This window comes from Haliotis cracherodii, unplaced genomic scaffold, assembly GCF_022045235.1.
Source record: "Haliotis cracherodii isolate W230 unplaced genomic scaffold, xgHalCrac1.p SCAF_7, whole genome shotgun sequence".
Classification (NCBI taxonomy): domain Eukaryota; kingdom Metazoa; phylum Mollusca; class Gastropoda; order Lepetellida; family Haliotidae; genus Haliotis; species Haliotis cracherodii.
The window spans coordinates 25,741,893-25,766,918 of record NW_027266330.1 but is presented as its reverse complement, the minus strand read 5'-3'; the positions used below and the strand labels follow the sequence as shown (position 1 = coordinate 25,766,918).

The 25,026-nt window shown below is 40.6% G+C and overlaps 1 protein-coding gene across 1 annotated transcript; it reads right to left on the bottom strand.

Moving 5' to 3' along the window:
- Window positions 1–21,466, bottom strand: LOC139447846 (early endosome antigen 1-like). The gene is made up of 15 exons (XM_071229321.1): window positions 21,275–21,466; window positions 18,972–19,463; window positions 12,168–12,268; window positions 11,042–11,216; window positions 10,363–10,433; window positions 9,556–9,640; window positions 8,012–9,094; window positions 7,306–7,358; window positions 6,831–6,894; window positions 6,320–6,381; window positions 5,806–5,857; window positions 5,308–5,339; window positions 5,129–5,192; window positions 4,378–4,443; window positions 1–3,940 (listed from the first exon to the last, which is right to left on the bottom strand). Exons 2-15 carry the CDS (start codon window positions 19,231–19,233, stop codon window positions 3,270–3,272), a joined length of 2,841 nt encoding a protein of 946 aa, XP_071085422.1. The 5' UTR covers window positions 19,234–19,463; window positions 21,275–21,466; the 3' UTR covers window positions 1–3,269.
- Window positions 21,467–25,026: the final 3,560 nt, after the last annotated feature.

Here is a 25,026-nt window from a genome sequence, read left to right as displayed (position 1 = left end):
ATAAAAGGATCAAATAAACCGAAACTGTCATTAATATTTACATTTTTATGAAAAATATATACATGGTATAAAATATCCACAAGATCACGAGAACTTTTATGAATGACACAGTTAGATAGGAGGCTGGGTCTAAACCCGAGACAGAGAATCAGCCAACGCATTGTCCGTTCCTTAGAGATGCTTGACCATTGAATTGTATTCTTGAAGCATCAAGCTCCACCATTCCACACGTTTGTTTGCATTTCGTACGATGTATGAAAGTGGGCGGGCTATGGTCCACGAATACAGTTACGGGACTGTTCACGAATAATTCGAAGTGTTTGATGGCCAACACTAGACCTGAGGCCTCCTTCTGTGAGTGAGTGAGTTGGGGTTTAACGCCGCTTTTAACAGTATTCCAGTTATATCGCGGCGTGTCAGCTTAATGTGGGAGGAAAGCCCGAAGTGATGCAGGTCTCAGACGTTTACCACTTCGATGAAACCCACGAGCACGGGTATTGTGCTGACAAACCTAGAAATATAATCGGGGCGAACCGGGATTCGAACCCACAATCATAGGTTTCATGCGTGACCAAGGGACCGCCTTCTGTAGTTGATAAGGTTGTAATTGGTTTTTTAAAACTATTTTTCCTGACACCTTTGGATATTAAGGCTTATTTGTTGTTTAACGGCTGCTTGTACATAAACAAGACTTAACCAGTCAAACTAGTGATTGATTACCTTTTTAATTTAGTCTTTCGGCTGCACTTCTTCATATTGGGGATTGCATTATTAATCTCATGTCATTAAAGGTCTCCCGATAGACGACATTTAAGAGTTGCGCGTTTAACACGGAATCGTTCTTAAATCTGATTCCCTTTGATACTTTGAGTTTATGCACGCTCGATCTGCCTACTCAGCTACTCTCGTTCTTATGTACATGTATTTACATTTGTTTACACAATAAAGGAGTAGGATGTTTTGATTGTTAGTTTATAAAGAATATACTAGACTGCTTATGTGACTCTTCTCCTGTAACAATACATACACATACACACATATACTCAATCACAAAAGTAACACTGTGATCAGGAAATCTTTAGTATCACATAAACTCTAAAGTACTCAAAACTAAGTCAATTGGGATGTACTTTGGACTTAAGATGGACTCTATTGAAGTTCTAATTATTTCTTACTTTTAGAAATAATTAATATTTAAAGCATTTCAAAATCTTCATATCTAATCCACTCAGCACTTTGTATTTTTGGTTTCTTGTTTCCTACACTGTTAGCATTAGGTTTAGTAATAAAAAAACAATATAATCACAATAGCGTATGTGTTGTACAGACATGGTTTAGTTTGTAACTGCACGACGTCAATCACTGGACTGTCTGGCCCAGACTCGATTATTTCCAGACCGTCGTCATACAGCAGTAATATTGCTGCGGCGTAAAACAACAAACAAACCGAAGCGATGTCTTTTTGTATGCCCAGGTATTTACACATACATGTCATCTGAAGAACTTTAGTGAGTGAGTGAGTGAGTTGGGTTTAACGCCGCTTTTAACAGCATTCCAGTTATATCGCGGCGTGTCAGCTTAATGTGGGAGGAAAGCCCGAAGTGATGCAGGTCTCAGACGTTTACCACTGCGGTGAAACCCAAGGGCACGGGTATTGTGCTGACAAACCTAGAAACATAATCGGGGCGAACCGGGATTCGAACCCACAATCATAGGGACGCAACTCTGCACAGCGAATCGCGGCGCCTTAGACGACTGGGCCACCCGCGCCCCCCTGAACGACATTTATTTGAGTGGCCGTGTGAGAATCATATGGACATTTCTCAACCGTACATTGGACATTGTACATTGCATTTAGCAGAACTGTGTTATGATTATGTAAATTATTTGACGCTTGCATTCACATTATGTAATCCGTGTTCGATCACTGATTCACTTCAAAGGGTCACCCTTTGTAGATATGCAACGTTTACTAAGTAACATATTATACATCAAATAGTGAGTGAATGAGTGAGTGAGTATGGTTTTACGCCGCTTTTAGCAATATTCCAGCAATATCACGGCGGGGGACACCAGAAATGGGCTTCACACATTCTACCCATGTCGGGAATCGAACCCGGGTCTTCGGCGTGACGAGCGAGCGCTTTAACCACTAGGTTACCCGACCGCCCCTATACATCTAATAAAGGGTTAAGAACCGCTTACAAAAGTACCTTGTTGTAAAACGCATCCTGTATAAAGGTTCCGACAAAACACTTTGTTTTGTTCACAATATCACATACACCTATGTAAATACAGAAACCGAAATCGATTATCTTACATGTTGTCTTAGAGCTCCATGGAAATAGTTATTTGTGTGCCCTTTAGATTTATATATAAAATGAGGCAACACGGTTGGCCCAGTCGTCGAAGTGGTCGAGAAATGATGATCGGTGGCTCGAATCCCAGTTTTGCCCGGTCATATATTTAGGTTTGTCAGCACCATACAGATGATCATTGGTTTCACCAAAGAAGTAAACGTGTTAACCCTGCATTAATGTGGGTTTTACCCTTTCATCAAGCTGTCGTGTGGTACAGAATATTGTTCAAAGCGGCGTTTAACGAAACTCATTCACTTACTTATATAACTTACTTATATGATGTGAACCAGCACTAAACCAACGGAGGGCAACATACTTTGTTCTACTCCCAGCCTTCCAGCAGGTGACCATGCTATCTTAGACATATATAAAAATGAGATTAATGCCATATGGACATTTGTCCACGTGATACATGGCTGTTAAGGACATATGGACATCAATAAGGAGTGGTTGGTTGGTTTGTTGTTTAACGCCGCACTCGGCAATATTCCGGCTATATGACGGCGGTCTGTAAATTATCGAGTCTGGACCAGACAATCCAGTGATTAATATCATGAGCATCGATCCATACAATTGGGATCGATGACATGAATCAACCAAGTCAGCGAGCCTGACCACCCGATCCCGTTAGTCGCCTTTTACGACAAGCATAGTCGCCTTTTACGGCAAGCATGGGTTGCTGAAGACCTATTCCACCCCGGATCTTCACGGGTCTCCACGCAATTTGGATACGTTGACATGCATCAACCAAGTCAAGGAGTAGTGTTTAGCATTTCATTAGATGTACATTACTCAGATTTTCTGAATTTGGTCTGCTTGAGAATACTGTCATACCCTTTGAGTGTGGATACGAGTCCTTAAAATTACAGTTGTCGAGTTCATGAAATGACTACATCATTTTTCAAACTATCACTGTGATACTGCTTTCAGGATGAGGCCTTTCTTTCGAGCATTCATTTCTAAGTCTGTTCCTGAGATCAGTTTCAGCTTCACAGAGAAAGGTATCTTTGTTGACACGCCAAAGGTCAACCACAACGGTGAAGTATGCTCCAAATCAAACACCCTCAATATATCATTCTTTAAAATGTCTAGAAACGTAAGTTTCGACCTTACAGCATCCAATACAACGCCGAATCTCATAACAGTTTCTCCTTTTAAGATGGGGACACACTTGATATGTTGTCCATGCTGCCATATCTGTTTGCATATGCAGTCGTGCTTTGAACACAAACACAAAACAACGCACCAAGACAATTCACCAGCTGACATAAAGGCGCGTGTGTCCAATACCGTCTCCTCGACAACTCCTGTCTCCAAGATTGGTTCTTTATTTTGAGATTTCAAGGATTCATCATCAATACCAGCGATGTCAGCTTCCACCTCCCAATACGTAGGTTCATGGTGAAATTGACAAGGTGCTGGATGAAGCGGCTCGGAGCAGGAAGTGCCCCAAAATTTTCGAAAACGAAGCTGGACCGACTCCTCCTGTAGACTGTCTGACGGTATGTTGCTTAACTCTCCATTCTCTACGCTGCACCACCGTGTGTTTACCCGTTGTTTACACATCTTCAGTCTGGGACCTGAGGAAAAATGGAGATCAATAATACCCTTTGCTACTCAATTTTCATATAATCATTAAAGTATAACATCAAGGTTATTAGCAGTTAAATTTTAACATGTATATTAAAAAATCGCCAAAACTCGTAGTCAAAGATTCAGGATTTGATAGACAGCAGACCACAAAAGACCAGAATGTATTACGAAATTTAATTCAGTTGGTCATTACCTGCTTTTGATTCAGAAGTAAAATACAACTAACTGTAAGATGAGCAAATACTATCTTTACTTTAGGTAATCTATGGTCTAGTGTGTACAGATGAAACATGGTTATGAGACACGAACCTCTGCAAAATATAATTCTTTCGTTATTAGAAAATTATCATATATCGAAAGAATCTCTTGTACATAAAAGCTACAAAACCCTTTCCAAAGTTATAGTTAATCCAGATATACTCACAGACGATGAGGAAGCTGTCTACTCCATTTCGATGACTACCAACACAGACTACCGTTTGTTCCAACGCTATTGGAGAAAGAGCGAATGAATGAGTGAAATGCATTTAACTCCGCTTTCCACAGTATTTCAAATGGTGTGTCAGCTTAAAGTGGGAAACTGCTGGGCTACTTATGCCCCGTGAAAAGAGAAGACTACACTCAGGGAGGGTAATTACAAGATAACTTAAATTATTATTACATGATCGATTTAGAATGTTCAATTCCAATTCGGCAATTTTGCATCCATTTGGCAAAGTTAAAACTGTCATGTGCTAACGTGTTTGTTGCATCAGGGATGTATGAGTGAGTGAGTGAGTGAGTGAGTGAGTTGGGTTTAACGCCGCTTTTAACATTATTTCAGTTATAACACGGTGTGTCAGCCTAATTGGGGAGGAAAGCCCGAATTGATGCAGGTCTCATAAGGGATGTATGAACTAGGTTTAAATAACCAATATAAAGACTGTCGAATTACGTATGCTTGAACATGTGGACTTGGTGTACACAAACCAGTGACTGACACCATCATCAACGTCCCACGTCGACACATGTGTCCTGACTCAACTCTACATGTGTCCTGACTCAACTCTACATGTGTCCTGACTAGACTCTACATGTGTCCTGACTCAACTCTACATGTGTCCTGACTCAACTCTACATGTGTCCTGACTCAACTCTACATGTGTCCTGAAGTAACGAACAAAATGACTGCACACCTTGCACAAGCTGTTCACATCTTTTTCGAAAAAGGTCGATGCTTGCATTCAGAGATGTCATTTCCTGTAACAGAAAGAATAATGTCTAGCCATTCACTGCAGCTAAGACATTAATATTGGTTTGAAGATTAAGAAAATTGCTATTTCAAAGATGTTTATATGAATTACTTAAGTCTTACCTCTTTGTGTTGACTCCTTTCTCCGCTAAGCTCTGTGGGATATATATAGGTATATTAAATTATGGGTGTAATATGTTATATGTTTGTCATATTAAATGCATGATTCCCCTTGTTCAGTTTTGATCACTAAAGGTGAATCTGATCATAGAGGTAGCTTACGCTACAGGAACAAATAATAGCAGTGTTCAAAATGAATACGGTACATGGAGTCATGCATACATACTGTCCTCGACCCGTGAAGATCCGGGATAGAATAGGTCTTCAGCAACCCATTCTTGCCGTAAAAGGCAACTATGCCTGTCGTAAAAGGCGACAAACGGGATCGGGTGATCAGGCTCGCTGACTTGGTTGAATCGATCACAATTGCATGGATCGATGCTCGTCTTGTCCAGACCGGATTGTCTGGTCCAGACTCGATTTTTCACAGACCGCCGTCATATAGCTGGATTATTGCTGAGTGCGGCGTAAAACAACAAACCAACCACCCAACCAACATACTGTCCTGATGATCCCTGCATCGTTGCTCTAGGTACGGCAAATCCTTCAATTTCTGTTGTATGAAAAGACACAAAATATACATGTCAAGGTGGGAATTTAGGTATCCCCCACTATATATTTATAGTGTGAGGTTCGAGGGGGTGGGGGTGGGGGTGGGGGTGGGGGTGGGGGGTGGGGGGGGGGGGTGGTGTCGAGAAGTGATTTGCAAAGAAATTATCTGTTCACTGGTGCTAAACAAAACAAAACGAAGTCGTTCACTGGATATGGTAGGTGGTCTTAAAAAAAAGTGTTTGGGTTCCTCTTTTCAGAGAAAAGATGTTTTGAGGCGCTTACTGTAAATATTCTGTCTCACACAAAATGCCAAGCCACCCATATCCGTAACATCTAGAGTGTTTCCATTAACTAAGGACATTTAGGATAATTTACATTACAGCGCCACTATTGAATAATACAAAAGACTAGTAGATATTTTTAATTACATCGCATTTCTGGTTCGTAAAGGAATACGTATTACCATGTCTTTCAAAGCTGAAATAATCTCGGTAGACTGCAACTCTTTCGTCTTTTGCTCAAGCTCTAGAAAACAAAGTATAGTGTTCGAATATTACAGGTCAGGGACACGGCATCACTTTCAGCAATCGCCAAGCCATACCTAAAAGTGGTTTTGACAAGTGAGTGAGTGAGTTGGGTAAACGCCGCTCAAACAATATTCCAGTCATATCGCAGCGTGTCAGCTTAATGTGGAAGGAAAGCCCGAAGTGATGCAGGTCTCAGACGTTTACCTCTTCGGTGAAACCCACGTGAAATGGCAGGGTGTTGACAAACCTAGAAACATAATCGGGGCGAACCGGGATTCGAACCCACAATCATAGGTTTCTGAAAAAGGGACGCAGCTCTGCTCAGCGAATCGCGGCGCCTTAGACGACTGGGCCACCCGTGCCCCCGTTTTTTGACAAGTATCCCAGTAACCAATATTGTTTGCCCATCCATATTCACCTTGATGGTCATTGACCTTAAAAACTTACCTTGCCTGACAAGCCGAATACCCTTGACCTTCTGTGACAGCATCTCTGTCTGGCATGTTATTGCCTAAAACATGAACATTGCAAGAGATAATATATTGAATGTTTCGACAGACAGACTGTAACCAACTTCGTAGAAAAAACTATATACCCCATGCATATAACGTGTAAGTACATGTAGTACTTCCACTGAGGGGGCGGCCGGGTAGCCTTGTGGTCAAAGCGTTCGCTGAAGATTCGACACGCTGAGTATTATCTTAAGGCTTTGAGGGGCGGTCGGGTAGCCTAGTGGTTAAAGCGTTCGCTCGTCACGCCGAAGACCCGGGTTCGATTCCCGACATGGGTACAATGTGTGAAGCCCATTTCTGGTGTCCCCTACCGTGATATTGCTGGAATATTGCAAAAAGTGGCGTAAAACCATACTCACTCACTTCCACTAATGATTGCTTCAAGTGCTCGAAAATGAACATCGACTTACTCTTTCGTTTTCTTCTACTCTTTCCTCCAGTAAGTTAATTCTTCTCAGGTAGTCTGAAAAGATACAATTGAGACCCACCGCTTACGTTCGTCTATGTGGGACACAACAAGCTTACATCATTGTTGTCAATATGGAGTGAGAACATATATTTTTACGCCGCGTTTAGCAATATTCCAGCAGTATCACGGCGGGTCATGTTTGGAAGATATGAACCCCATTATCGTAGTTAGTCAAGGACCCATCCCCCACCCCTCTTAGCTTGTCTGTGACTTGTGTGGTATTGTCTGAATGTTTAACAGGATGTACGTTGAGAATCTGGAGACGAGCAACACCTAGGTTGAATGTACTGGTATGGATTGTCATTGGACATTCCATTTGTCCAGATTTGTATATTGCAATATATCATTTACATTGAAAAACAAAACTATAAGATCATTAGAACATGATATTGCATAATTGAAACTGTTGTTCAAGGTATGACATAAGCCCTTTGGTATCAACATTATAGTTTTACGTATAGAATAACATTCTCCATTCTCGGGATATCCGTATAAAATATGTTTTGTTCGTGCCACCTATTGTTGTACAGCAAAACACCAAAGACAATTTTTATGCTGCCTTGAAGCGGCGTTAATTTTGGTCACACAAAACAGGAAAAGCTCTCAAAGCAGGAACGTGTGACAAAGGGAAGAACTACATGACACACCTTCCATTGTTGGGGTGGCATCTGAGGGTGGTTCCGCAGCCATTATCATAGGACTGTATAAGCTAAAAAAAGACTGTATCATTCTCTCCAGATTGTTCTGTCCATGGAACAATAACCGTAGTTCACCACCACGTCTGTCTGCGCTAGGCAAAGTTATATTCAAATCTATCATTGACTTATCATGTAAGATCGGTTTCAACTCAAGAAACTCAGATTTGGAACAGTACTGAAGAATTTGCTTGCCAAATCTGATAGCAGTCTTTACAGAACTGAATGTCTTGAGCAAACGGGCCAGATTTTCCTTCAGTGCAATCCTTGGTGCTACCAAGCTTTGGATGACTTCACTCTGGACTTGTCTGTCTTTTTGGAGCAGCAGCTGCGACATACGTTCCCTTGTTACAGATATCTGGTTGAACAGAGATGCCTCAGTCTTGTCTAAAGCCAGCCCGTAGTCTTCCATGTCCATAACGTTTCTCTTTATTTCTTCTGATCGTACTTCAAGGTCCTCCAGAAGAACCTCTAATGCCTTCTTCTCTTGCTCATACACCTTTTCAAGATGAACTGTATTGTGGTTCTGGTGATCAACTTGAATGCAGACTAGACATAGGGCTATCTTACAATCTTGGTCATAAAGGACAAGATCATGCCCTTCATGATGATGACACATCTGCTTTTTCATGAAGTGTTGATAAGGAATGGTTTGAATTTCCTCCATGGAGTACGTTGCGTGCCCAGCAAAACTCCTAATTTGACCGTGATTGTTGTTGCATTCTGCACATAGGTAATCTTCACATCGAGGACAATAACATACAGCTTCTTCTTCATAATGGCGATCGTTATGTGTGCAGGTTCTTCTTGTTTCTCTGTCCTCCCATCTTGCTTTGTTTCTTCTTGAAGTATCTAGCTTGATGTCAGTACGAGAGAATGCTATTGAACATTCAGAACAGGTTCCGTGGGTTTCGTTGAGATGTTCCAAGCAGGTCTGGCACATCAGATGAATACATGGAAGTCTGTACATGACCTGATTCTCCTCACAATGTTGTCGACACATCGTGCACGTATCTATGTTCCATTCAGTGGGATCTGAAATGGTAAAATAACCAACGTTCAATGTTTGTTACATAAACTCGGGTATTGGATGCAGTAAGTATGTCTCATCTTTCGCTTCAATAAATACACAAATATGGGGGCTTGTTCGTAAGAGCCAACATAGATTGGGAATACATAGTCCTTATGTAATAATAATAATAATAATAATAATAATAACAATAATAATAATAATAACAATAATAATAATATTTTTTTGCATTTGTATAGCGCAGCATTCACTGTGCATATGTACATGGATTATTCGCCCCCGTGAATGATAAAGGAGTGAATATTTCCTTATACTGACAGCACATGCAGCCATGTATACCATGCGGAATCTTCAATACTATCTGTCCATTTCTATTCTGAAGTCACCGTAAAGGACTTGTTTTCATCTCAGTAACATTATTCCGTTCTCATTGTCACGTCGTCAATGATTCTAACATCAAACATACTTGCATGTTCTTCTGCGTTGACACATCGTTCTGCTATTGTGGACTGTGTGATAGCAGCATACTTCTCTTTACAATCAGCAAATTCCTGAAATTGTAAGTTTGTATAAGAGCAGCTGAGATGTCTACAATATAGATGTGTATTTGCTTACTGAAAACAGCTGCTAGTACATGTAATAATCATATCCGTGGTAACGTAGAAATAGTAACATACACTTTCATTACCATAACAACGAATGAATGTATCGTCAACAGAATCGACAGATTTACTAATGTCATACATACAAGGCTAAAATGATTCAACAGTACAGTTCAACTGCAAACAATGGATATTGTGTGGTTTTCTATCAATATATTGGTATATCATACAATATTGTGATTATCTGTTTAAAATACGATATCAGATCTAGATGTAAACGAAAATTCTTTGACTGTCTGGTTTGAAAATATCACAATCCTATTTTCAATATGATCAATATATTGAACTACTATTGACACTGGATATTATGTTCAAATAGATTTATTGTTTTCTTTTACAATGTCAAAATATAAGGATATTGTTGTCTGTTGCTGAAAATTGTGTAGCGCAATATATTTCATGATTTCGTCGTTCCCTGTGCTTTTGAGTGATAGATCAGTCCCAATCATATACTGATTATATACTGATTATATATCATATATATCATTCCACTGGGGAACTTTTGGCAAGGGGTCAGAAGCATTGATTTGGAGACGCATTAATTTCAAGATTTACAGTTGTACCTCCAACTCCAGAGGAATGTTAACAATGTGTCACAAATTAAGTCATACCTTCTCCAAGAGCTGTATCCGGGATTGCAGTTCTTCCTTGAGAGCTACACTTTCTTCCAATGCTTTCTCAGCTGAAACATTTGTTTGACTTCAGTGAATGACTAACCCAAGTTATGAAGTCACTACTGTTGAATGTGTACATAGTTGTCTCCCTTACACCAACTCATGAAACCAGAATGAGGTGAGATGAAACGGGGTTTAACGTCGCGTCCAAGATTATTGCACTTATATAGCGACGTGCATGCACGTGTATGTATGTGTGTGGCTGCGTGTACTAGGCCGGACTTATGCCGATTTATGGTGCTAGCTCACTGAGATAGCATGCCGCAGTTTAACATGAATACCCCACTCAGACACAGTATACTGACTCCGAGCCGACCAGTCCTTGTTTTAGCCCCTTAATGCCGAGCGCCAGACAGGGTAACAACAAGTACCATCTTTTAACGTCTTTTGGTATGACGCGGCCGGGGATCGAACCCCGGATCTTCTCTCCGGGCGGACGCTGTACCACTAGACCACGGAGGCGGTCGAAACCAGAATGACAACTTAATCAGTCAACGCAAGGTTCAAGTGTTTGACATATCAATGTACGTTAGGGGTATTTTGGCCATCTCTGAATTGTTGTTAGAACTAAATAAGTCTCTGGTCCAAAGTTTCGTTACATTATTTGGATTCTCACCTTTCAGCTTCCCACTTTCAGCACTATGAATCCGTTGTTGCAGATAAGCAATGGTCTGTTCCTTTTCCTCCATAGCCACGTCCGTCGAGAGCTTCATACGTGACGTATTGGCGTCCATCTCCTTCTTGTGCTCAGCACACATGTGCGTGATATCAGAACTTCGTTCTTCTAATTCCTACAATAATATAACTGTTTAATATGTAATCAATAATTCATATATATGGTGGGGTTTTGTTGTTGTTGTTTAAAGTCGTACTCAGCAATATGACAGCTATATGACGGCGGTCTGTAAACAATCGAGTCTGGACCAGACAATCCAGTGATTGACATCATGAGCGTCGATCCACGCAGCTAAATCAGCGAGCCTGACCACCCGATCCCGTAAGTCGCTTCTTACGACAAGCATAGTTGCTTTTTTCGGCAAGCATGGGTTACTGAAGACCCTTTTCTTTATACAGATCTTCACGAGTCCATATATATTGAGCTCATTCTAGAGTGAGTGAGTGAGTGAGTATGGTTTTACGCCGCTTTTAGTAATATTCCAGCAATTTCACGGCGGGGGACATCAGAAATGGGCTCCACACATTGTACCCATGTTGGAAATCGAACCCGGGTCTTTGGCGTGACAAGCGAACGCTTTAACCACTAGGCTACCCTACTGCCCCCTCATTCTAGAATACATGAGATATGATTAATCTATTCGATCGAATAGCTTTACTGCATTAACCTTCCCTGGAATGTCTTGGTTCATTTCAAGACATGTGAGTGAGTGAGTGAGTGAGTTTGGTTTAACGCCGCTTTTAACAATATTCCAGTTATATCGCGGCGTGTCAGCTTAATGTGGGAGGAAAGCCCGAAGTGATGCAGGTCTCAAGACATGTGAATGACATAGTAATTAATAGTTTACATACATGAAATCTTCGAGTGGAAAATATTGCTTACTCAATAGTATCTTTCTGTTTATATCATATTATTTTGTGAACAGGAAACATGAACGTTGGCTAAAGCTGCCCCCGTCACACTTCATGAGCCTGCATGTACCACTTCACTTTCATGTGGAAATTGACACAGCTTATATTTTTAGAAGGATATGTTCATTATATGTCAGATATTCATGTACTCTCACCTTTTCCAGTTGAGCAATGCGTGCATCTTTTCTGTCTATTAATGCTTTGTACTTGCGTTCAATCTTGTTCTTATTGACATACAACGCTGTCCCTGCTCCATCTGAAACAGGAACACACAACACGTTAGTGCTGACCTTGTAAAGAATATCGCCCAGTGACACAATTTATCTCCGTTTAAAAGTTTCGGCAGAATTCGGTTCCAAGCTTCCTACACTTTCGGGAAAGAACAATGTCAATCAAAATTACTGAATTAACTGGTAATTACTGAATTAACTGGTACTTACTGAATTAACAACAAGACAAAAGACGAAAAGTATGCTGCTGTTTGGAGAGGCTTTACCCGACGTTGATAGTATAACATCCGGGTGGTGTTTACCTCAAGTGCATTACCTTAGAAATAACCAATTCTGACCTCTACAATAATATTATTATCTTCTTCAATCTCTTTAAAATCAGATCTTAGTTCTCGCTGCCGCTGAACAAAGATCTGAGGACATCCCATTTCGGGTCACGTCAGACCGACCTTGCGCGAACTTTGAAATGACTGACAAGAAGTCGACATTAGCCAATCAGAAGGCAGCTTTCTCGTGCTTTACGGCACTAATTTCAAACTGGCGACAACGCTTCGAAACATATTTTGACAAATTCTCGATTACAAAATTGAAACCTGAACAAAAGAACATTCTGGAATGGCTAATAGATGCTCTAGATTGTATTGATTGAGTCGTTAAGCCCGTAACTATCGTTCTGAATACCCCGTGTTTAAGTTTTCGAGATTGCATGATTAGAAATCACATTCCGACTGTCACTTTCATGATCTGGTAAGCGATGCTCTGATTGGTCGGATGAAATGCCGTTCTGACGTGACCCCTAATGGGATGTCCTCAGATCTTTGTTTAGGGGTAGCGAGAACTAAGATTTGATTTTAATGAGATTGTTATCTTCTTCTTAGGGACATAAAATGTAAGGTTTCATTTTACAAATATAATGTCTCAATACGTGCACATTACAGTCATAAAATAATGACATTAAAATGAGAATACATGTTACGCTCTGGTTAAATACTGCTTACAGCACAACAATTTCAAAGCAGACTCAGACAAAGTGAAGAGTGAGTGAGTGAGTATGGTTTTACGCCGCTTTTAGCAATATTCCAGCAATATCACGGCGGTGGACACCAGAAATGGGCTCCACACATTGTACCCATGTCGAACCCGGGCCTTTGTCGTGACGAGCGAACGCTTTAACCACTAGGCTACCCGACCGCCCCACAAAGTGAAGAAAGCAGTTGCCATTGTGAAGAGTTCGACAGGGGAAGTAATTTCCGACCTACTCATTCAACTGGGCTAAAGATGTTAGGCAACAGATTAAAACTGCAAACATCGTCAGTTCAATTATTATTATTATATCATACATTTATAAATACCGCACTTATCCAGACATATCTGCTTAAATGCGATTTGGATTTGTTCCCCGATTATCACACTGCAAGTTGTCCGACCCTTCGTTGTAATCTGTTAAAATTCCGATATTCCCTTTCAAACGCACACAGCATGTGAGCTATCCCTTTGAAAGCCATGTTGCCTGTGTTTAAACGTGTCATTTTACCCATTACTCGTACATCTCTGCCTGAACTGTTTCCTTTGTTTGTTGTTTAAAGCTGCTGTCAACACTTTTTCCAGCTATAAAACGGTGGCCTGTAAATGAGCGAGTGGTTGATATACCCATGCGGCATGGTATCACAATGGGACAGCACTATAAAACCGGCATTTGTTCGGACCAGTGCAAGCATACCCACCTACCTGTAGACAACGTCACCAGGGAGATGATACTGTGTTTCGACGAACATTAAAATGTCTGGCAAGTTCGGTTTTGTGGGTAGATGTTGATTTTCAGCAAGTGGTGGTCTTGCGTGAGCATTATTTACGGTTTAAAGTGTTTTATGAGCACCTGGTGGCTGAGCAATCATTGTGTGTTCTTAACACTAAACAACCAAGCGTTTGAGTATCATGCTCACACGAATAAGCAAATATCTAAATCGTGCGCCTTGAATGAACATGCACGTGGAAAATGCGAATCGCGACCAAGTCGAGGAGATGTCTTTATGAATTTGCATTGAAAGATGCATCATTTAATTTCAGAAAAAAATCATTTTTATTAAACTTTATAGCTATTTCCCAAACGTGTGTGGATCCCTGCCAGTGAGTGCGCGGTTGTCCATTTATAAACACCCGTGGTGAGTGAGTGAGTTGGGTTTAACGCCGCTTTTAACAGTATTCCAGTTATATCACGGCGTGTCAGCTTGATGTGGGAGGAAAGCCCGAAGTGATGCAGGTCTCGGACGTTTACCACTTAGGTGAAACCCACGAGCACGGGATGGTGCTGACAAACTTAGAAACATAAACGGGGCGAACCGGGATTCGAACCCACAATAATAGGTTTCTTGCATGCCTAAGGGACGCAACTCTGCACAGCGAATCGCGGCGCCTTAGACCCGTGATAAGGCCAGACTGATCGTTAGCCCTGAAGATACGAGTACACTGTTTACAGGCTAAAGTTTGAATATAGCAACAGGGAAGTAATCCGACCACTTCTTTACACATAACTTTACAAACATATTGTTTGTGCTTACTTTGACTAGTAGTATTCATTTCAATGTGATAAGGAGAGGTGAGATAACTCTCTTTAGCTGTGAACCTCATATGGTAAACTTCACTATGTCTATCCACTCCAACACTTTGCATAAACACCCGCACCCGTATCTTTAATTTAGTAGTATTGTTATATTGTATAAAGAAACAAATTAGGGTGGAATATTTTAAAATTCGATACCTAGCTGGGAGATATAAAACTGTCTGTGATGCTCTTCATTTTCCTTTTTGACGGCTTTTGTAAATGATTGGCTTTTATTCAAAATCGGACTCTATATGGACATTTATGTGTGATGAATTTTCATCTACGTATATTTAAATCTTCTGTGAGTCAATGGTATTGTCTCTCCTCAGTAAACATTCAGACGTTGATTATAACTTCGATAAAACACCCATCGTATCAAACATTGCATGATGATTCAAGTATATGTGTCTCTAAAACGGCTCCACAAAATTACGTTGCTTATCGAAATATACACTCTTTTATTGGAACTGTCATTTTGGTCCACTTTAGCTCATCTGAACTAAAAGTTCAACGTTTCGTCAGGGTGTGGGTGTCTACGGGCTGACTAGTCGTCTAAAACATTGTAACACGCAATGCTGTGCTTTGCCGCACAGGCGTGCAATGGGAGCCGTGCCAATTAACACTTGTCAGAGGGGTACTCAAAGTACGTGATCTAGACTACTAGTTGTCGGACTTTCATTACTGTTGAAGCCTCGGTGGCTGAGTGGGTTAGGTCGCTGACTTTGTGTGCTGGCGCTTAGGTGCCTCACTCTGGCAAGTGTGGGTTCGAATCCCGGACGGACCCCCCACCCCCCATAATCGGGGCGAACCGGAATTAGAACCCACAATCATAGGTTTCTGGCGTGCCCAAGGGACGCAACCCTGCACAGCGAATTAGACGACTGAGCCACCCGTGCCCCCGATAATGTTTGTAGGCCCGGGCTCATGGTTGTCAATTAAGTGTCCAGCCAATACGACCTGCATCACGTCCGGCGTTACTCCCACGTCAAGCTGACAGCCATGATGTGACTGAAATAGCGTTCAAAGTTGTGTTAAACCTAACTCACCCATCATTCATTCACTGTCAGTCATTTCACATGTACTATTATGACATTTGATAGGCAGTATGTGGGATAACCTGTGATGTAGCTTGGGGCATCTTTTTTTCTTTTTTACCCTGACCTGGCATTAGTAGGTCACAAACAGTCCTTATTATCTATTACTACTTCCAGATTAATGACATTTACCGTTACCCGCTAATTACACGTATTACGTCTTGTTGACCTTTCCTCGACCTTTTCATAACATTTATTTTGTCAACAGCAACATTCATACAATCTTAAAGATTTTTACAACAGGTGAGCTAAATAGTCTTTGGGTGCTCATTGTTGTAATATGTACAGTATTATAGAGGGATGTGGTCAACATATTTCTAATCAGCCCTATCACTTCACTGAATGTGAACAATATAGAATAAAAGAGCTACGAGCATTCATTTACGAGAATGAAGAAAAAACGTATGACATGTCAACCCTGTCTATTGTTCAGGGGACGTCACGTAATGAAATTGTGACGTCATTATCAAGTCCTGCAGCAATGAGAATCGATTAAATGCATGTGCAAATATTGGAAATGTATTATACTTGATCATTATATCCTAGTGGATAATATTAAATATATCCATGACGCTATCTTTGTATACACACTTCTCTATGTTTCCTGATCAGGCCTTTCCCACATCTTCTTCCTTGTATCCCGTCCTTTCATATCTGCATACACACTACATACTAGTCAATTAGTGAACCAGTCCGGGCTCGTTGAGAGCTGTACAGTTATTCGGGGCACAGTCACATGGGAGAGTGTCTGGGTGTCTATTTCCTGCAAGCCTTGATTTTATGCACACGGTATATATTATAAGCAGGCACACATGTACGGTTAAAATTACTTGAATATGAATTGCTAGATATTTTACTCAATTTCCTTCTTTGTAGTTACAATCGCAGAACATTTACTGCCATTAACTGATGGTGAATAATTAAAAAAATGACATCAATATTATTTGCGTTTATGGAGGTAAAAACTTAATAAATCTTCGTAAATCCGCACTTTCTCAGTTCTAGGACATTTTGCTCCAACAAAATATTGGAATTTAAATATATTTTTGTTGATGTTTATGGCGTCTAATTTTATTAAAAGTAACAAAGGCGAAAGTTAAGCTTTTCTAAAGCATGCCATACAGTATTACATTTTATATATATCGCTGCAGGTTAAGGAACAATGTCTAAACTCGGGTTATATAACGTTGGTCCACGCGTTCTGAATATTTAAGCAGACAGAAAACATTTGAGACAAGTGAAATCTATACCGTACTCAAACGATTGGCTGTGTGTGTGTGTGCGTGCGTGCGTGTGCGTGCATGCGTGTGCGTGCATGCGTGTGTGTGTGTGTGTGTGTGTGTGTGTGTGTGTGTGTGTGTGTGTGTGTGTGTGTGTGTGTGTGTGTGTGTGTGTGCTATCTCAAAGAAGATACAAGTTCACGTCTCTCAAAGTATTTCAATTTTGTTCACTCCTCCCCTACACGTTAACCTGGTTTTTGACGGCACAAAACGTGGTGACGATAGAGAAATGTTCTGCAAATTTCTGCAATTTGTAAACTATGGAATCATTATCTGGGGATATGACATTTAGGCTCACCTCCCTATCTGTTTCCTGATGCATAAGGGTCCACATTTTTGGTGGGATTAGCAAATTCCAAAACCAGGAATTTGGATTAGAATTTCTATCAGGTTTATCGACGATCTGATATCGGACAATAATGGCGAAACAGTCAACTCATTTCCACTGACCCACCCGAATTAGACATACAAAAGATAAGTGAAACCGATGTTTCCTATTTAGTTCAATGCACAAAAATAAAGAGTGACATCCACAGGACTGTATGACAAGAGGAATGATTTGAACATTACAACAGTCAACTTTCCCTTTTTATGTTGAGCAACATTCCATCAACTCCAGTCGTACATTCAAAATTCTTAGGTACAATCAAGTATACTTATTCTGCGAGAGAATTCCAAAACAGTGTCTTCCAACTCTTACCCCCAAATTGTTTGGTCAGGGTTAAAGCATTCAAAACGTTTTCAAAACCTGCGGAGGACATTTCCAAATTTGAAGCTTCAGTGACCAAGATGATGTCCGATGCAAATTTCTACTTTGACGTGTACCATATCTTCTCATTTTTGTCCAGGTGAACACTTGATTTGCGTTTACATATTTTGCTTGTTTATGATATAGTTGGAATCGTACAATTGATTCTGCTTTTAGCAGCGAGTTCTCATGATTATTAGGGCGGTCGGGTAGCCTTGTGACTACAGCGTTCGCTCGTCACGTCACGTCGGGTTCGATTCCCGACATGGGTACAATGTGTGAAGCCCATTTCTGGTGTCCCCCGCCGTGATATTGCTGGAATATTGCTAAAAGCGGCGTAAAATCAAATTCACTCGATCACTGTCATGATTATGCTGTGATTTGCGCTTTTATTTACAAGGTAGTCAAAATATTAAAGGTTCAGTCTTTGGAATTGATATGGCTTAGCGTGAAACAATTTTTTTCATTAAGAAGAAAAGAACATTTTCTCCAGAGAAAATGTCAAACGGACGAATTAAATGGCAAGCTGCCAGACTTGAATAAAACAAGTTACCACATCTATATTTTCCTCCAAACCATAAACTGATGTTTTGTCACTATTGACTCTCATGAAACTATAAATGAGTAGTAGCTGGTACTTAGTATACTGCAGCTTTGTTATAAATGGTGTGGAGTTTCATTTCAAGAGTTATCCCAATTGGTATTCCTATACGTATCCGGGGTAGAATAGGTCTTCACAACAATGCTTGCCGTAAAAGGCAACTAACGGGATCTGGAGGTCAGGCTCTCTGACTTGGTTGATGCATGTCATCGATCCCAAACGCGTTGATTGATGCTCATGATGCCAAGAAGGATTGCCTGGTCCAGACTCGGTAATTTACAGACCGCCGTTATATAGTTGGAATCCTGCTGAGTGCGGCGTAAAACAACCAACCAACCAACCAACCAACCAACCAACCAACCAGCCAACCAGCCAACCAACTAATCCTATACATATATCCTTACCGTCCTGGTCCAAACGTGTCTTTATATTCGGCTGGATATCGTCTAAGATCGCACAAAAGGTTCTATAACCATGATCATCCTTTCTCCGTAGGGTATCCAAAAGGATGTTACACTGTTTAGACTTGACGTCTCCAGCACGACACTCTTCTACTTCAGAGTCCGTGAATACTCCTTCTTGGAAAAGGCGGTCTAGGACACCTGTCACATCAAGGTGATCCTTCAAGAAAACATGGTGTCTTCGAAGAATATCCTTAGGTTCCATTTTCGCTTCAAGTCTTCCTTATTCAAATATGTCCCAACACATGGCGGTTGTCATTTCCCCCACAACATAACGCCGTAGAAACATGTGCAAAGATTCATGGTGAAACGAATCCTTCTTTGGAACAGCTGTTTGTGGTGCGATACATCCTTGTCCATCAATATCTGTTCACCCAGTGCCATAAAGATGTCAACTTAATGTATCCATTCCAAATAAGGTGTTGGTAGATCAACCTGCATCAATAAATGAAAAGACATAATTCAAATGGTTGAATACTTTATGCTGTACGTTCAAGGAAGATTCGTTTCTGGAAAGAAATGAAGTAAATACCAACTTCCCTGAAGCGGGATTACTATTACGGATATGAATTCCGTGCCTGTGGAAACTTAATAAATTGAAAACGCGTGTGACACGTGTAGGTCCGGGGTAGAATAGGTCTACCGCAACCCATGCTTGTCGTAAAAGGCGACAATGCTTGTCATAAGAGGCGACTAACGTGATCGGGTGGTCAGGCGCGCTGACTTGGTTGATGCACGTTATCGTATCCCAATTGCGTGGATCGATGCACATGATGTGAATCACTGGATTGTCTGATCCAGACTCGATTATTTACAGACGTCATATAGCTGAAATATTGCTGAGTGCGGCGTTAAACAACAAACAAACAAATGAAAACGCGTGAACCTGTATATAGTTACATACACATCAACGGAAGTCTACAGGGTTCCCCCCTTCCCATGTTTGTTTTGTAATTTAGTATTCAGACGTAGGCAACTATATTTGATATGTAATTGTCAAATAAGTAATTGCAATACCTATTGTAATCGAAGTACATTACGCTAGCGTAGCCGCCTTGTGTTAAAGCGTTCACTCATGCTAACTACCCGCGTTTCCATATGCGTGCATGACGGGATGGTTTGCCGTAGTGGTGTTGTGGAGTTGTGCTAAACACAGCACAAATCTACACCCACCCACAGTTGGAGGACAATGTCCGACACTCAAAGCCACTGGATGACAGATGAGTCAATTTCATAGGTTTTTACACATACCTGCTCTATCTCTGCCAGACAACGAGTCAAATAGCCCAAGCAAAGAAGGAAGTAGTTTGTTCTCAACAGGTTCACATATACAGTCGAATAATGAATGCACTGGTGATTATAGAATCTTTTTGTAACGTCAATATTCACCAACAGGCAAATTAACAATTTCCATGAGCAATGATAACCACGAAAAAATACATTATAAACGACTTTAAAATACAGTATTTAAATGATTATTTGAAAATAAATTGCAGTTATTCACTGACTTAGTTATAACGAGCAAATTTCTGTTTATTTTGACTTCGAATTATGTTTGCGAAGATTAAAACAGATAAAGCTTTTGACTGAATAAAATAATGTATCCCTTGAAACATTGTTTTCTGATCACCTTAAACTGCAGCATTATTTAATCAGCACAAATGACGAACTACGTTAATATGGTTCAAATATTTGATATCAAATATGGACATGTCGCTCATTCTCACTAAGGCCTTATATTTTCCATAACCGCCTTTATAATCATTAGACTGAGAGGTTATACCTTCGAATGAGAGGAATCACCTGATGCAGAATATGGACTTTAAACAACTGAAAAGTGACTATGATCTTGACTTCTGTTACTGTAACATTATATTACAATGTGAAAAGAATTATGTCATTACCATGAGCTATAAATATTTTCCCGGCGCTATGTAGTCCATACCTTGTTTGTAATTTCATGCTTTCTTCTGAGTTTCCCAGGGCATATTCCGGGTAAGAACAGCAACTTGTGTTTGCCCTATGAGGCGTATTAATGGGTGTGTGTGATGGTGGGTTTATTGAGGGTTGGGGTGGTGGTCGTATGGACTGTTACTTATAATATCACTGGTTTTGAGTATTGATGATTAAGTTGTTAAACAACAAATAAATGCTCTTTCTAAGTATGAACAGATGGTTCTGTACAAACAGTGCTTGCAAGGCCATAAAGCGTCTTGTATAGATATCATATTTGTAGTCACACTTACGTGAATCCAGAGGTTGAGATCAATCATGGGATGAAGAAGTCCGCAGTTGTTGAATTGATACATGTGAGCTCAAAGCATGTTTGGTCATGTTTGTTTCTCTTCCAATACAATACACTACAGTAGTTCAAACATTGCCATCCCTACACGAGGACATTCTGATAGAGACAATCCACACTGACATAAGGACCCTTCTATATGCCTTCCTGTACTGCGTCGCCAGTTCTATTTTACTTCCTTCTTGGTTTACACCATGATAAGGGTGAATTCACTGCAGTCATATGCATCTGTCGTATGAATGAATGTGAAGAATTGAAATCCACAAATCTGTATCAAAGTTAACTTCTCAGACAGAGAAGAAGTGCGTATCTGCAGAGAAGAATAGCTTAGTTAACCCAGCAGCATATCTATATCATATTAGAAAGCATGTGCCATACGTGATAGTATTGACTCAGACACCGGTTGAAAATTCCACATACATAGAAATTATTATTCGATTGTGGTTTTCTTGTAATTTGGAATAAAATTGGTATTGTGCGACCAAAATACATACTTTTTGTTCCTCACATGATATGTACGATACGAAAGCACACGAAGATAACATTATTCTTTGTATTATATAATGTCATACTTGAAACAATTGCTGATAAGACACACTCGTATTTGCATTTGCGGCTCCTGCTTGGATGCGCCATGTGCAGGTTAATCGTATCCAGAACACCATTATAAGATAAAACTGCATTACAAAACTTGTCATAATATAATGTGTGGACATCAGATTGTCAGTCGAAATGTTTTTAAAAACATATCTTATCTTTTCTTATAATCGATCTCGGAAAAGGGTGTCCACTACTTTTTCAGACAGGACCTTGATAGACTAGTCGGATTCTCATATTTTATGATGCCTTACTTCACATACATTCCTTTGCTACTATACTGTAAGTGCATCAGCCTATTCTACTGTTATGATGAAGGAAGGAGTTTAAGCTGCCATGTATGGGTTACGCTTGGTAGATGCGCGGTATGTGTGAAATACTTATCTGTAAATCGTCAGTGTATCACAAGCATAAATACACCTCTCATTACGTGTCTACTCTACATAGTGTATATTTCGAAGCGCGCATGACTTCCTGGTACGATTAGTCTGTACAAGTTCTAAATGGAGGTTCACCCTGACCTCGGGTGTGCGGGCGTAATACGACTCTTGTTTTATTGAAGATCTGTGAAGGATGAATACATGGCACGTTTTAAAGATAGCAACTTCTTTTATTCTTTGTCACGACGCTACTTCTTGCTCCTTCATCAAGTGCTTAAAAAACTTATAAACGAAGGATGTGAAGGATATTTCCAAAATATTCGCATCAGTGAAAAATAATGTCTGATGTAATTACCCTTTTGCACTTGTTACCATGGGTTTGTTGCAGGTGAACGCTTGACTTGCATTTGCATGTGTTTGTGACGGATGGCTATATAGGGGAGGATATGTTCGCCTGTTCGCGAACACCTTGTATCACCAGTTTTTGGCACGCCATAAACCTATGATCGTTGGTTCGATTCCAGGTTCGCCCCTATTATATTTCTAGGTTTGTCAGCACCATACGTCCAAGATCTGCATCATTTCAGCCTTTTCTCCCACATCAATCTGAAAAGCCGTGATACGACTGGCATAGTGTTAAAAGCGGCGTTAAACCCAATTAACTCTCTCTCTCACTTATATTTGGATATATACTTCCGACATAGATTTTCTTATTGGGGATTGGGGGGCACGGGTGGCCCAGTCGTCTAAGGCGCCGCGATTCGCTGTGCAGAGTTGCGTCCCTTGGACACGCCAGAAACCTATGATTGTGGGTTCGAATCCCGGTTCGCCCCGATTATGTTTCTAGGTTTGTCAGCACCGTACCCGTGCTTGTGGGTTTCATCGAAGTGGTAAACGTCTAAGACCTGCATCACTTCGGGCTTTCCTCCCACATTAAGCTGACACGCCGTTTTATAACTGGAATACTGTTACTGAACATTGGTACTTGGAGTCCTGGCTATGGATAAAATCAAAGGTGGTGAATAAGTAACCAAGTACCCTAACTATGCCACATGCTGTTAGTATTTTAGCATTGGTCGATCATAACAAAGCAGTATCTTTACTTCTCATTTTTACTCAAGAACACTGTTCATAGCGACTGATTTACGACAACAGTTGTCTGAATGAACATTAAATTCCAAAGGCTAATTACCCTGAAGCCATGACATCTACATGTATATGCCTTGAAACATTTAATTGCCGTTATAAAATGCTAATCCCAATTGTTAATCCCCATTGTCTTGTACATCGAATGTCTGCCATCATGAATGAGATGTGCAAGTATGTCACTGATGAAATACTGTTGTTTATATTTATGACTTACTCAGGTGACCTTGGCGACATAAGCCTTGGTCCAGAGAGGAGGAGAAAAAGAGAGCGAGAGAAACAGAGAGAAGAAAGCTCTTAGCCTAGCTAGGGTTAGGCTGGGTGCTCTGGGGCACAAAGACAACAACCACTACCACCATGTGCTGACCTGGCACATAGTGTTTTTGTATGTATATATCTACAACGTATATACCCAGGGTATGAAACTCCCAAAAAATTCAGCCAGACCACAGGACTGGCTAGCTGAAATACTTGCCAGCCCTGACCAAAACCTGCCTGCCCACTATAATCATATGTTTCTCAGGATATTTTAATCAAAAATATGAAAACTGATTGCTTGTAGCATAAGCGCAACGCTAAATGTTAGGTTGTCTAAAAGCTAACGGGGTTTCTTTTTGGTTACATTTTATCGTTCATCTTTACATGTGAACCTATGAAATATAACCCGACCGTCGGGCAGGGGAATTTGATAATCTGACAGCCCGAGTTGAAATCAACCCGTCTCGGACGGTCGGGCAGGCAGGTATTTCGAACGCTGATAATATACCGCAAGCCCGCGTTTCCAAGTTGTTACCTCCTACCGAGAACCGTACGCCGACCCCTTGCATATACGAGTATGCAAATTATAACTGTTACATTAATCAACCTCACACCTGCGGGTTGTTAGTTGTTATAACTGTGTGGTTTGCTTATTCAAGAAGTGTGGACAGATACTGAAGTTTCACTCGGGCACAGAAGGACATCCCTGAAAGAATAAACACATGAACACATCTTAATACTGTCTTGTAACATTTCTTCATAAGTGAGGATCAGATATATGGCTGAACCACTTCTTTACTACAATAAGGAGCGACGCTGCGGTGTGGATTCTAACACGGTTGTCAAGCAAGTGGTGTACGCAGTATGGTTGACAAGTATATATACAGGTAGGAGGCAACGTTTATACAGTGGAGTTGATATCAGGTGTAGTTTTACTGGAGTGTAGAAGCCTGTTATGTATATTACTGCCTTCACCCTCTTATTACTGACTTCGCCGGATCACATGTTTACTACCCTTTTTTGTACATAACCGGCTGATATCAACTCTTCTGTATAAACACTGCCTCCTACCTATATATATAGAGAGAAGTTGTTCTCTATATATCTTATCGTTACTTAGTACTCCGACTTCTAAATGCCTCCAAAAGAAGTGAAACATTTCTTCAATTTCTAACATCTGGCTTGGACAGTGTTAAAAACATGTCAACAATATTCCTTCATTTCATTTCAAATCAGTGAGCATTGTTTATTTGGTATCCAAAGCTTGCACTATCCAGTGTCATAGAGCCACATATACTACCCAGTGTCCACGGTC